At 60.9% G+C, this 11,887-nt stretch overlaps 1 protein-coding gene across 1 annotated transcript; it reads left to right on the top strand.

Moving 5' to 3' along the window:
• The first annotated feature begins 2,684 nt into the window (after positions 1-2,684).
• On the top strand, positions 2,685-10,030 carry KIF18B (kinesin family member 18B). Its single transcript, XM_054396438.1, has 13 exons — positions 2,685-2,907; positions 3,214-3,654; positions 4,202-4,359; positions 5,152-5,256; positions 5,528-5,638; positions 5,803-6,000; positions 6,171-6,347; positions 6,656-6,740; positions 6,833-6,944; positions 7,144-7,249; positions 7,499-7,605; positions 9,647-9,737; positions 10,004-10,030. The coding sequence occupies exons 1-13, from the start codon at positions 2,685-2,687 to the stop codon at positions 10,028-10,030; spliced, it is 1,941 nt and encodes a 646-aa protein (XP_054252413.1).
• Positions 10,031-11,887: the final 1,857 nt, after the last annotated feature.

Below are 11,887 nucleotides of genomic sequence, written 5' to 3'. Positions count from 1 at the left end.
TGCCAGTGTCTCACCACCCTCAGTGGAAGAACTTCTTCCTAACATCCAACCTGAATCTACCCCTTTCTAGTTTTTTCCATCTCCCCCCAGTCCTATCACTCCCTGACACCCTAAAAACTCCCTCCCCAGCTTTCTGGTTGTCCCAGACAGGCCACAAGAAGGTCTCCTCAGAGCCTTTTCTTCTCCAGATTGAACAACCCCAACTCTCTCAGGCTGTCTCCAGAGCAGCTCCAGCCCTCTGCTCATCCTCATGGCCCTTCTCTGGGCACCTTCCAGTACCTCCAGATCCTTCCTGGAACAGAGGCTCTAGAACTCTACACAGAGCTCCAGCTGTGGTCTCAGCAGAGTGGAGCAGAGAGGGAGAATCCCCTCCCTGGCCCTGCTGGCCACACTTCTTTTGCTGCAGCCCAGGCTCTGCTTGGCTCTCTGGGCTGCAAGTGCTCACTGCTGGCTCCTGCTGAGCTTCTCATCCCCCATTACCCCCAAGGCCTTTCCTTCAGGGCTTCTCTCAAGCCAGACCCTGCCCAGCCTGTATCAGTGCCTGGCATTGCTCGGACCCAGCTGCAGGACCTTGCACTTGGCCTTGTTGAACCTCTTGAGGTTGGCTTGGGCCCAGCTCTGCAACCTGTCCAGGTCCCTCTGCATGGATCCCTTCCCTCCAGCCTGTCCAGCTCTCTCTGGATGGATCTCTTTCCTCTGGCTCTCAGCTGTACCACACAGCTTGCTGTCATCGGGAACTTGCTGAGGCTGCCTCAATGTCACTGTCCATGGCACCAACAAAGACATTCAACAAGCCTGGTCTCAGCACTGACCCCTGAGGGACTCCACTGGGACATGGAGCCATTGACAGCCACTCTTTGGGTGCAGCCATCAAGCCAGTTCTTTATCCACCCAATGGTCCATCCATCAACCCCAGACTGCACCAGCTTGGAGACCAGGCTGTGGTGTGGGACAGTGTCAAAGCCTTTGCTCAGGTCCAGGTAAATGACATCTGTTGCTCAGCCTTCATCTATTAATGTTGTGACCTTGTCACAGAAGGCCAGCAGGTTTGTCAGGCAGGATTTGCCCTTGCTGCAGCCCTCCTGATTGGACCCAATCACCTCTTCCTTATTCTTCTGCCTCAGCAGTGCCTCCAGGAGGATCTGCTCCATGATCTTACCAGGCACAGAGGTGAGACTGCCTGGTCTGTAGTTCCCTGGGTCATCCTTCTTGCCCTTGTTGAAAGTGGGAATTATGCTTCCCTTTCTCCACTCAGTGGGGACCTCCCTGGGCTGCCAGGACTTTTGGAATAGAAGAGAGAGTGGTTTAGCAACCTCCTCCCCAGCTCCCTTAGCACCTGTGGGTGTATCTCATTGGGTCCCAAGGACTTGAACACTTTCAGGTTCTTCAGAGGGTCATGAACCAGATCTTCACTCACCATGGGCAGTTCCTTCTTCCAGCCCCTGCCATTATCTTCCATTACCATGGGAGTGTGGCTGGAGCCCTTGCCAGTGAAGACTGAGGTAAAGTCACTGAGAACCCCAGTCTTCTCCATGGCACTTGTCACCAGCTCCCCTCCCCTCTCTCCTTTCTGAGGGGCCCACACCTTCCCTAGGCTTCTTTGGACCATTAATATACCTACAGAAATTGTTCCTGTTGCCCTCGCTCTCCCTGGCTAGATTGAATTCTAACTGAGCTTTAGCTTTCCTAACCAGGTCTCTTGCTGCTCAGGCAACTTCCTTCTATGACCCCTGTGGGTATACAGATCCCTAAATCCTTGAGGAGCTGTTCATGCCCAGGGGTGGAGGCTGTGGCACAGTGATGGTGACTGTGGTCAAGCAGGACCTGCCCTGGGGCAGGCTGCAAACTGCTGCTGTGCCAGCCCCATGCCAGTGGAGAGGACAATACCTGGAATGGGAATGTTTGGTGCTGGGTGCCACAGCTTGGGGGAGAGCAATAGAGCAGGGAGCTGCCAGTGCCTGGATGTGCCTCAGGAGAGGACCTGGCTTTGCTGCTTGGACCCCAGACCTGCCTCAGATCCTTCTCTCCTCTTTTTGCAGCCCCAGCACATCTTTCAGGCCCTCTGAGCAGGCAGCACAGCAAGAGGATGACCAAAGTGTTCTCAGCCCCCGGGGTCAGAGAACAGGAGCCATTGGGGATGTGTGGGCAGCCTTGGGGGACAGGGATGGGGCAGCTGATAAGTAGAAAATCCTTGGAGTTGATAAGCAGAAAATTCTCTAAAAAGAATTACCGAGTTTAATAAAAGAACAGAGTTGATAAGGAACTACTACATTTAATGAAAGGACAAAACTGATGAAGAAGAGAATGGAAACAGCAAGTAACTACCTTTGCTTATAGTTGGCTGGAATGCAGACAGGGGCAGACAGACTCTGTTTGAAAAAGGACAGGTGGTGTTTTAAGAAAAGCAGAAGAAAAAAGAAAACCAATCCGAAACCAGGACTTTCTTCAAACTCCTGCCACACTCCTGTCATTCTTAGATAGATAACCTTTGTATGGAGAGGAAGGACCAGGACTTGCTGTGAAACATCAATATCCCCCTGTGATTTTACATAGCTAAAGTTTTGTTTAGCTAAGAAGCATGGGCTATACAAAAGTATGTCCTAAACCCCCGGGCGAGAGCAAGCGGGGCTCGGGGACGGGGCTCGCGGGCGGCAGCGGGTGGGGCTCGCGTTGCTCAAGAGCCAATGGGAGGCTCTGCTCTGCAATTGACCAATGAGCGCAGGGGGCGTGGTCGGCGGGACTGTTTGAGAGCCCCTGCGGCGGAAGCATCGGTGAGTGGCGCTCCGCTGCCGAAAGGCAGAGGGAAGGGGACGGCTGCGGGCACCAGGGGCAGTGTGCAAGGGCTGCGGGAGAGTGCGGGGACTGAGGGAGTGTGCGGGAGGCGGCGGTGGAAGCGCCCGGGGCCAAGTTGGCTTAGGATCCCGGAGTGGGTTGGAGATCAGGGCTCAGGTTGTGCCGGGGCTCTGGGGACCCGCGGTGGGTGTGGGAGCGTTAAGGTGGTTGTGGGGACCCGAAGATGATGGGAGGGTCCTTGCAGACGCTGAGGACGCGGAGGGCTGGGGGTTTCTAACGGCAGCTCTAGGGGCACCGGCGGCGGTTAGGACAGGGAGGGCGCGGGAGCAGGCTCCGGGCTGGAGGAGGTAAAGGCATTGCCCAGCCTCAGGCTTCCCCTCCAGCGCTTCCCCTCCCTGCCTGACCCTTTTTTCTTCTCAGAGTGCACCCTCAGGACTTTCGAGCCCGGAGTTGTGTTCTGCGGTGTTCTTCAGCCAGTGCTTTCCTTGGAGCAGTGCTGCGCGGACCCTAAGGGCAGTGCCCTTAGTCCTGTGTCGTGGTCGCCGCCATGGCGCCGGTTCCTCCCCCCCCAGGAGGGCACCGTGGCCGTCATGGTGCGAGTGCGACCCCTTGCCCCCAGCGAGGCAGCCATGCAGCCCCCGCTGCTGAGGGTCGTCGACCATCACACCCTCGTGTTCGACCCTGAGGAGTCTGCTGGTCCCTCCAGCTGTGTGCTCCCTGCTCGCCGGACCAAGAACCCAGGGAAACATCAGAAGTTCATCTTCGACCGGGTGTTTGCTGAGCAGGACACACAGGAGGAGGTGTTCCAGCACACCACCCGTGGCATGGTCGACACCGTCCTCGATGGTTACAACTGCTCTGGTGAGAGCCAGCACCCTCCTTTGGGCCTTGCAGGAGCTCCTGCCCCCTCTGCCCCTGGTCTGGCTGGGCTCAGCACAGCTGTGGGTTGATCTCAGAAGCCCTGAGCAGTTGTGGCAGCAGTGGGGATACAGCAGCACTGCAAAAAGATAAAGCCTGCAACTTGGTGGCACCAAGCTGGGGCCATGACAAAGTGTGGTCAGGACAGGGCCAGTGCTGCCATGGAGCTGTCTTCTGAGGGCTCTGGGAGCAGGCAGGGAGCAGGCCAGCAAGAAGAGGGCAGAGACACCCTTGGATGAGTGCAAAGTCCTGCATGTGGGGTGGCATCCCCTGGGGGTCCTGTGCAGGCTTGGGGAGCAGCCTCGTGCAGAGGGACCTGGGGATCTTGCTGGACAAGGACCTGAGTGGGAGGCAGCAGTGCCCCATAGCAGTAGTTAGCTTTGGGGCTGTGTCCCCAGGGGCGTTTCTAGCTCAGGCAGAGCTGGGATCGTGCCACGCAGTGCTCTGTTAATTAGCGCTGCTCTCAAAGCTCCTCCCTTTCTCCTCCTAGTGTTTGCCTACGGTGCAACAGGAGCAGGCAAAACCTACACCATGCTGGGCTCGGAGAAGAGCCCTGGCATCATCTACCTCACCATGGTGGAGCTGTACAAGAGGCTTGAGGCTAGGAAGGAGGAGAAGAGCTACGAGGTCCTGGTCCCCTTCCAGGAGGTAGGCTGTGCCCGGCTGTGCCCCTCCTGCTGCCAGGCCACCAGGTCTGAGATCTGGGGTTGTAGTGCCAGGAGCACCCTGTGCTGCCAGCTGTGCCCAGTGCCCAGCTGTGCCCCAGACTGGAAGCAGGCTCCCCCAGCCAGTTTGCTGAGCTGGTGCTGCTGGCCTGTCCCATCTGGATCTGGGGGAATTTGCTGAGGTCCACAGGGCAAGGAGGGCTTCCTGGCTCCAAGGGCTTTGGAGGAGCAGTGGCTCAGTGCCTTGCTGGTAAAGCCTCCTGAGCTGTGCTCTGCCTGTAGGGCACCTTCAGCTGCTCTTGCTGGCACCAGGTGCCCGAGGTGCTGTTGAGTGGGCTGAGGTGCTGAGCGTGGCCCTGGGGCCCAAAGCTCCTCTGCCTGCTGCCCTTTGGGGAACCAACCTTCAGCCTGACCTGGAGTTGCTGGAGGTGAACAGGTCCCCTGGATCTGTCTGGCGGCGGGGGGGGGAGGGCTCTGAGGAGTTTGTGTTGTTTATAAACTGTAAATCTCTCTTGCACATATTTGTACCTATTGATTGCATTTCCTATTGCTGGAGTTGAGTTTGCTTGTAAATAGAGCTCTGTTTGCTTCCATCCCAAACTGAGCTAAGTCTGGCAATTTATTTTGAGGGGCAATTCTCCACATCGGCTGGGGGGTAACTTCAACCCCCCACAGGTGGGCACCAGGCTGACCGTGGCCCTGGGGGCCAAAGCTCCTCTGCCTGCTGCCCTTTGGGGAGCCAACCCTCAGCCTGACCTGGAGTCACCTGCTCCAGGTCTACAACGAGCAGATCCATGACCTGCTGGAGCCCAAGGGCCCTCTGACCATCCGTGAGGATCCCAAGAAAGGAGCTGTGGTCCAGGGTCTCTCCTTCCACCAGGTGGGTCTGGAAGCAGGCACAAGGTGTGGGCAGCACTGCTCCCGCCCCGGGTGTGCCAGAGGGCATGGGGGGACCCAGGAAGGGTCTGTGGGTACCCCGGGGTGCCAGCTGGGTGGCTGCTGGCTGGCAGCAAAGGTGAGGCCGAGGCGAGAGGAGCCCTGCAGAGCTGCAGGAGGCCTCAGCCTGTGTCCCTGTGGCCGCTCGGGGAGCGGCTGCTCGGTGCCCGTGCTGGGGCTGCGCTGATCCCTGCCTTCTGCCTGCTCTCTGCCAGCCCAGCTCCGCAGAGCAGCTCCTGCAGATGCTGCTGAGTGGCAGCAGGAACCGGACGCAGCATCCCACGGATGCCAACGCCTCCTCTTCCCGCTCCCATGCTGTCCTCCAGGTGAGAGGTGGTGCTTGGGGCATCCCTCGGCACTTGTGCCCAGAAGGGGGTAGGGAGCGATGCTGTGCCAGGACTGGCATGCCAGGGTTCCTGCTGCTGCAGCTGCAAGCTGCAAGGCCACGTGCCTTGTGGAGCTGCAGCCTGCCCTGTCTCTACCCTGCCAGGTCTACGTGAAGCAGCAGGACTGTGCTGGTGGCCTCAGTGGGGCTGTGCAGGTGGCCAAGATGAGCTTGGTTGACCTGGCAGGCTCGGAGCAAGCTTTGGTGGCCAACACCAGGGGTGAGCGGCTGCGGGAGGGAGCCAACATCAACCGCTCGCTGCTGGCCCTGCTCAGCGTCATCAAGGCGCTGGCTGAGGCCAAGGTAAGGCTGCTGCTGAGGGGCCCCGAGTGCTGTCCCCAAGGGACGGTCCTGCCGGGGCGCTGAGGGCAGCAGCCTGGGCCGGGAGAGGTGCCGTGGGGGGAGCATGGCCAGGGCTGGCAGCTGAGGGCCCGAGGGCCAGCAGCTGAGCAGAGCCTTGGTGTGTTGGGCAGAGCAAGCACAGCCACATCCCCTACCGGGACAGCAAGCTGACGCGGCTGCTGAAGGACTCCATCGGCAGCAACTGCCGCACCCTCATGCTGGCTGCCCTCAGCCCCTCGCTGCTGTCCTACCAGGACACCTACCACACCCTCAAGTATGCCAGCAGGGCCAAGGAGATCAAGGTCTCGGTGAGCACCTCGCCTTGTGCTGCTCTGCCCCACGGCTGGCAGCTGCTGGGGCTGGCTGGGAAGGAGCCTGGGCCAGAGGGGTGTGGCTTGGTGGTGCCTCCCTTCTGCAGCTGCACTGCCCCCAGCCCCTCAGGGACAGGGGGAGGCCCCAGGGTCCTTCACAGAGACTCAAGCTGCAGACAGCCTGTGCCACCCCTCCAGCCCCATCAGCCCAGAGGAGGATGAGGAACTGCCCTGCCCCAGCCTCAGCAGAGGGCAAGGAGCTGCCCCAGTGCTGCTCTAAGCTCTGCTCCTCCCTCTCTCTGCAGCTGAAGAGCAACCTGCTCAGCCTGGACTCCCATGACTGTCCATATGTTGTGATGTGTGAGCTGCTGCTGGGCAGGGCTGGGCTCTGTCTGCAGCTCTGCTTTGCCTGGCACACAGCCTCCTGAGCTGCTGCTGGAGCTCAGGGCATGGTCTGAGCCATGGCTGCCCCTTGCTCACAGTGGCAGAGCTGCAGGCCAAGCTCCGTGCCTATGAGGATGCTGCCCGCAGGTCAGAGAGCCAGGTGCCAGTGCTGCTGCCTCCCCTCCCCTCCAGCCCATTGGAGCTGCCCAGGTGAGGCTGGTGGGGAGGAGGGATGGAGCCTGGCCTGACATCTTGCTGTCCCCCATGGCAAGGAGCTTGCAGAGTTTGGTCCTGGCTGGTGATGAAGGCCAAATCTTCCTTTGGCTCCATCCCCACACTTTGGAGGTCAAGGGATGGCTTCCCCAGAGGGGCTGCTCTGGCTCAGGAGCTGCTTCTGTGACTTCTGTAGGTTGGAGGAAGCTGTCCCTAAGAGGTGCCTGCACCTCCAGAGCGATGGAGAGCAGCAGGAGCTGGCAGCTGGGAGTCCTGTTCCACTGCAGCTGGGCTTGGAGGAGGTGAGAGGAGGGCTTGGCCTTGGCCTGCTGAGTGAGTGGGACCCAGCAGGGAGCTCAGATCCCTTCCTGGGCTCCACTGGGCAAGCTGGGAGAGGGCAGGAGCTCAGCTGCTCTGGGAGCTCTTGGCTCAGCATGTGCTGGGCTGTGGACTGCCAGAGAAACCTCTGAACCTCCCCCAGGGAATGGGCAGCTTGGGGCCCAACCTCAGCTCAGATATGGCCTAATGCTGCTCTTGGCTGCTTGCTCCAGGCTCCAGAGGAAATGTCTCCCATAGCAACCCAGCAGGCAGATCTCCAGCAGGACCCAAAGGAACCAGGCCTCCTTCTGCAGGGCTTGAGTGACAGCCAGCCAGAGGGGTGAGTGTCCTTGTGCCACCTCCAGGTGCCACTTCCTCTTGGCTGCTCAGAGTACACAGACTTTCAACCTTCCTGGGGTGTGTAGCCCCCATGAGGCTGCTGGAGGTGGCAGAGGCTCCAGGTCTTTGCTTACAGCTGACTGCCTGCCCGTCAAGTGGGATTTGGCTCCTAGGGATCCTATCCCATGGGATAATCTCTCCTGGCAATGGCAGCAAGGAAGCTTTCCAGGCACAGCAACTGAGAGCCTGAAGTGCCTCTTGTTAGTCCTGAAGCTGCCTCCACGAGGTCCTTCCTGCTGCCTCTGCTCCCTGAGGTGTTGCCCTGGCACCAGCTGCTGCTGTCTCTGCCCCAGTGTCCTGGCAGAAGGAAGCTCTTGTGGAAGGGCCCCTGAGGGAGGAATGCCTTTGATGTGTGCCTGAGGCCCAGCAGAACCCTGGGGCTGCTCTTTGGTGCCTTGTAGCCAACAGGTGACCTCCCAGCTCAGCTTCTCCAGGACCAGCCTGGGGAGCTCTCAGCCTCCAAGCTTGCCTGCCCTAGAGCTCACCCCCAGGTTGTGTCTCAGCTGAGAAGGGGTCTCAGAGGTGCTGCTGCTGGTGGTGCTGAGCCTGTCCTTGGTGCCAGTGGCTGAGGTTCACCACCTTGCTGCTTCTTGGCTCTGTCTCTCTCTGTCCCAGGGCTGTAGCTGCTGTGCTGAGCTTCTCCCCAAAGCAGCAGTCCCTGCACAAGGATGGCAGCTTCCTTGCTGCTGATGTGGCCCCTGAGGAACTGGAGCCCCTGGCCCAGCAGGAGGCTGCTGCAAGCCAGGAGCAGGCCTCATCTCCAGGGAGGGCTGCAGAGGTCAGCAGGGCCAGCCCAGCCCAGAGGAGCCAGCAGGGCTGTGGTGCTGAGGATCCAGGTTTGTGCTCTCCCTTCTGTCTCAGGCTCTGCTGCAGGAGTGGAGAGTGTTGGGGGGCAGCTGCCAGCTGTGGGCACAGGTCCTGCACTGCCATGGGGCACTTGCTCTGGGACCAGGATTGTTTGTGCTGGCTCTTGTGCTTGGGTTTGATGTGGTTTGGCAGCACCCACAGCAAAGAGCTGAGTGTGGTGGGGGTCAGAGGGGGATGCCCTGGGGCTTGGGGGTGCCAGGGAGGTGACTTGGTGTCTTGTCTGCTCCTTTAGCCGAGACCTCTGTGGCTGTGCCTGGTGTCCCTATGATGAGCTCTCCCCTGCACGGCTCCCAGCACCTGGCTCCGCTCAACAGTGCCACGGTGCTGGCTCTCAGCCCCATTAAGAAGAGGAGGAGGTCCCCTGAGCTGCCAACTCCTTCCCAGCTGGCATCTCCCTGCAGCCTCTCCCCAGGGGTGAAACGCCAGTGCAGAAGTGGGGAGCAAGCAGAGGCTGCCAGGGCAGCGGGTAGCCTCACCAGCCCCTGCCCTCCAGCTGCAGCCCCAGCACCCCCTGTGTCCCTGCCAGCCTGGCCCTGCAGCTCCAGGCTGTGCCCGGGGAGGCTCCCCCAGAGCCGCCTGCCCCTGGCGCCGGTGGCTGCTCAGAACGGCTGTGCCCTGCCTGAGCCCCCAGGCCATGACCTCAATCTCACCTACAAGGTCTGCAGGGTGCCAGCCTCAGCCAGCAGCCCTGGGCCCTTGGGCTGCAGGGGACTGGAGCCCCCTGACAGGGAGCACATCCAGGGCCTCCTCAACCAGCAGGATGCCCTCTCAGTGCTCAAGCAAGTGCTGCCCTGGCCCAGTTGCCTGCCAGCCCCATGCCAGTGGGCAGTCATGATTTCCCTCTGGCACTAACCATCTCTTCCTTGTCTGCAGGACCTCTAACCTGGCATGCTTCACACAGGCACCTCTGTGCCCAGGATCCCTGTGGTCTCCAGAGCATCTGCCCTGAAGCAGAAGGCAGAGGAGAGGTGAGAGAGCTGCCAGCAGCTGCTTGTGATCCCCACTGTGGGCCCAGCCCCAGCCCTGCACTTGCAGCTTGCCTGTGGCCTCTGGGCTGCAGTGAGGCCTCTGCCCTGAGCCTGGCTGGTTTCAAATGGCCTCTTTGCCTTTCCCAGAGTCATTTGCCCCCTCGGGGGAGGGCATCGGAGCCGCATCCCCCAGCTCCGGAGCGGCAGGCACAGAGCTGCCACGTCCTCTGCATCCCAGGTGAGGCTGCACTGGGAACCACTCTGCCAGGAGAGAGCCCTGCCCCGGGGCAGGCTGCAAACTGCTGCTGTGCCAGCCCCGTGCCAGGGGAGAGGACAACACCTGGCATGGGAATGTTTGGTGCTGGGTGGGGTGGCTGCAGCCACAGCTTGGGGGAGGGCAATAGGGAAGGGAGCTGCCAGTGCCTGGATGTGCCTCAGGAGAGGACCTGGCTTTGCTGCTTCCACCCTAGAGCTACCTCAGACCCTTCTCTCCTCTTTTTGCAGCCCCAGCACATCCTTCAGGCCCTCTGAGCAGGCAGCACAGCAAGAGGGTGACCAAAGTGTTCCCAGCACTTGGCAGCAGCCTTCCTGCTTCCTACCTCCAACCACTGAAGCTCTTACTGTGAGGGCTTCCGCACCCCTGGCCCCGTTCCAAGCTCCCTCTCCTGCTGCCAAACTTCTCCCTTGGTTTGGGAGCTCTGCCCCCTCCTTCCTGCAGCCCCACACTCCCCCTTTTGGCCCCTGCTTTCTGTTCATTCCCAGTTCAGCACTGGAACTGTCCCATTCCTCCCGTCCCGTTTGCCACGCCGGTCCCCCGCGTCCCACTCCCGTCCTTCCTGCCCCCTACTCTCGTGGATCGCTTCCCACCCCTGTTCCCATCACCCCCCCATTTATGCCGCGGTTCCCACACCCTCCCTCATCCCTACCTCCCCTGTTTATGTTCAGTAAAGTTTTGGTTCTTTGGCTCTTCCGAGCTCCTTTGCCTGCTTCTTGCCTTCCCCTGGGGGACCCTGGCGCTGGGGCTGCCTGGGCCTGGCCGTTCCTCCTGCCCTGGCCTCCAGTCTGCCTTCCTCCTCTTCTGACATCATCACAGGGCCCTGGGGCTGCCTCCTGCCCCTTTGCTCTGCCTGCAGGGGGTCTGGCTTGCTTGCCTGCTCTGCCAGAGTGCTGCTGGGGGGGGGCTGGAGGCTGCCTGCCCCCAGCTCCTGCGCCTCTGCCCTTTGGCCCTGGCTCTAACCTCATCTGTGCCCCCTGGCTCCTTCTGCCCCTTTGCCCCAGCTGCCTCTGCCACTCCTGTCCTGGGGCAGAGAGCTCTGAGCATCACTGCCCAGGGGCTGCTGCGCACACGGAGCTCTGGGGGTGGTGCTGAGCTGCTTGTGCTGCCAGGGCTCTGTGTGGGGAACAGCACAGGGGGAGGGGGTGTGAGTGAGCACACGTGGCTGTGAGTGAACTGCTGGCAGGGGGTCACGTGTGGGGTCCCCATCTGCGCCCACCAGGCACCACTAAGGCTGCCTTGTCCTGCCCTGTCCTGCTGCCCTCTGGCTCCCTGGGTCGTGGTCAGGGCAGGGCTGGGGGCCCTGAGCTCCACAAACCCCTGGAGCAGCCAGGGTCTGCCCAGCCCCCCACTCCCTGCTGGTGCCTCCTCCTCTGCAAGTCCCTGCTCCTTTCCAATCCCTTCTCAGCAAACGGGAAAGAACCCCACCCCCCAGCCCCCGCCTCCGTGGGTCCCTATGCAGGACTTTCCTCCTGGATTCCAGCTGCCTCCACGCTCCCCCACCTCAGGAAGCCTGAGGAGCTGAGTCCTGTACCCCTGTGAAGATCCTCCCCAAGGTGAGGCAGCTGCCACCACACAGCTCCCTGTGTGCAGGAGACCAAGAGCTTGACAGGAGCCAGCAATGGTCACTGGCAGCCCAGAGCCAGCCCTGTGCTGGGCTGCATCCAGGCCAGGGAGAGCAGCAGCACAGGGAGGGGATTCTGCCCTCTGTTCAGACCCCACCTGCAGCACTGCCTTCAGTTCTGGGGCCCTCAGCACAAGAAGGACCTGGAGCTGCTGGAGAAGGTCCAGAGGAGGCCAGAGAGCTGATCAGAGGCTGGAGAGCCTCCCCTGTGGGGACAGGCTGGAGAAGAAAAGGCTCCAGGGAGACCTCAGAGCAGCCCTCCAGTACCTGAAGGGCTCCAGGAGAGCTTGGGGAGGGACTTGTAGCAAGGGCTGGGAGTGCCAGGATGAGGAACAATGGCTTTGAGCTGGGAGAGAGGAGAGTGAGACTGGAGAGGAGGAAGAAATTCTTGGCAGTGAGGGTGGGGAGGCACTGGCACAGGTTGCCCAGGGAGGCTGTGGCTGTCCCTGAAGGTGTTCCAGGCCAGGCTGGATGAGGCCCTGAGCAGCCT

Source organism: Indicator indicator, chromosome 37, assembly GCF_027791375.1.
Source record: "Indicator indicator isolate 239-I01 chromosome 37, UM_Iind_1.1, whole genome shotgun sequence".
In the NCBI taxonomy this organism is placed as follows: Eukaryota; Metazoa; Chordata; class Aves; order Piciformes; family Indicatoridae; genus Indicator; species Indicator indicator.
This window is presented reverse-complemented; position numbering and strand designations above follow the sequence as displayed.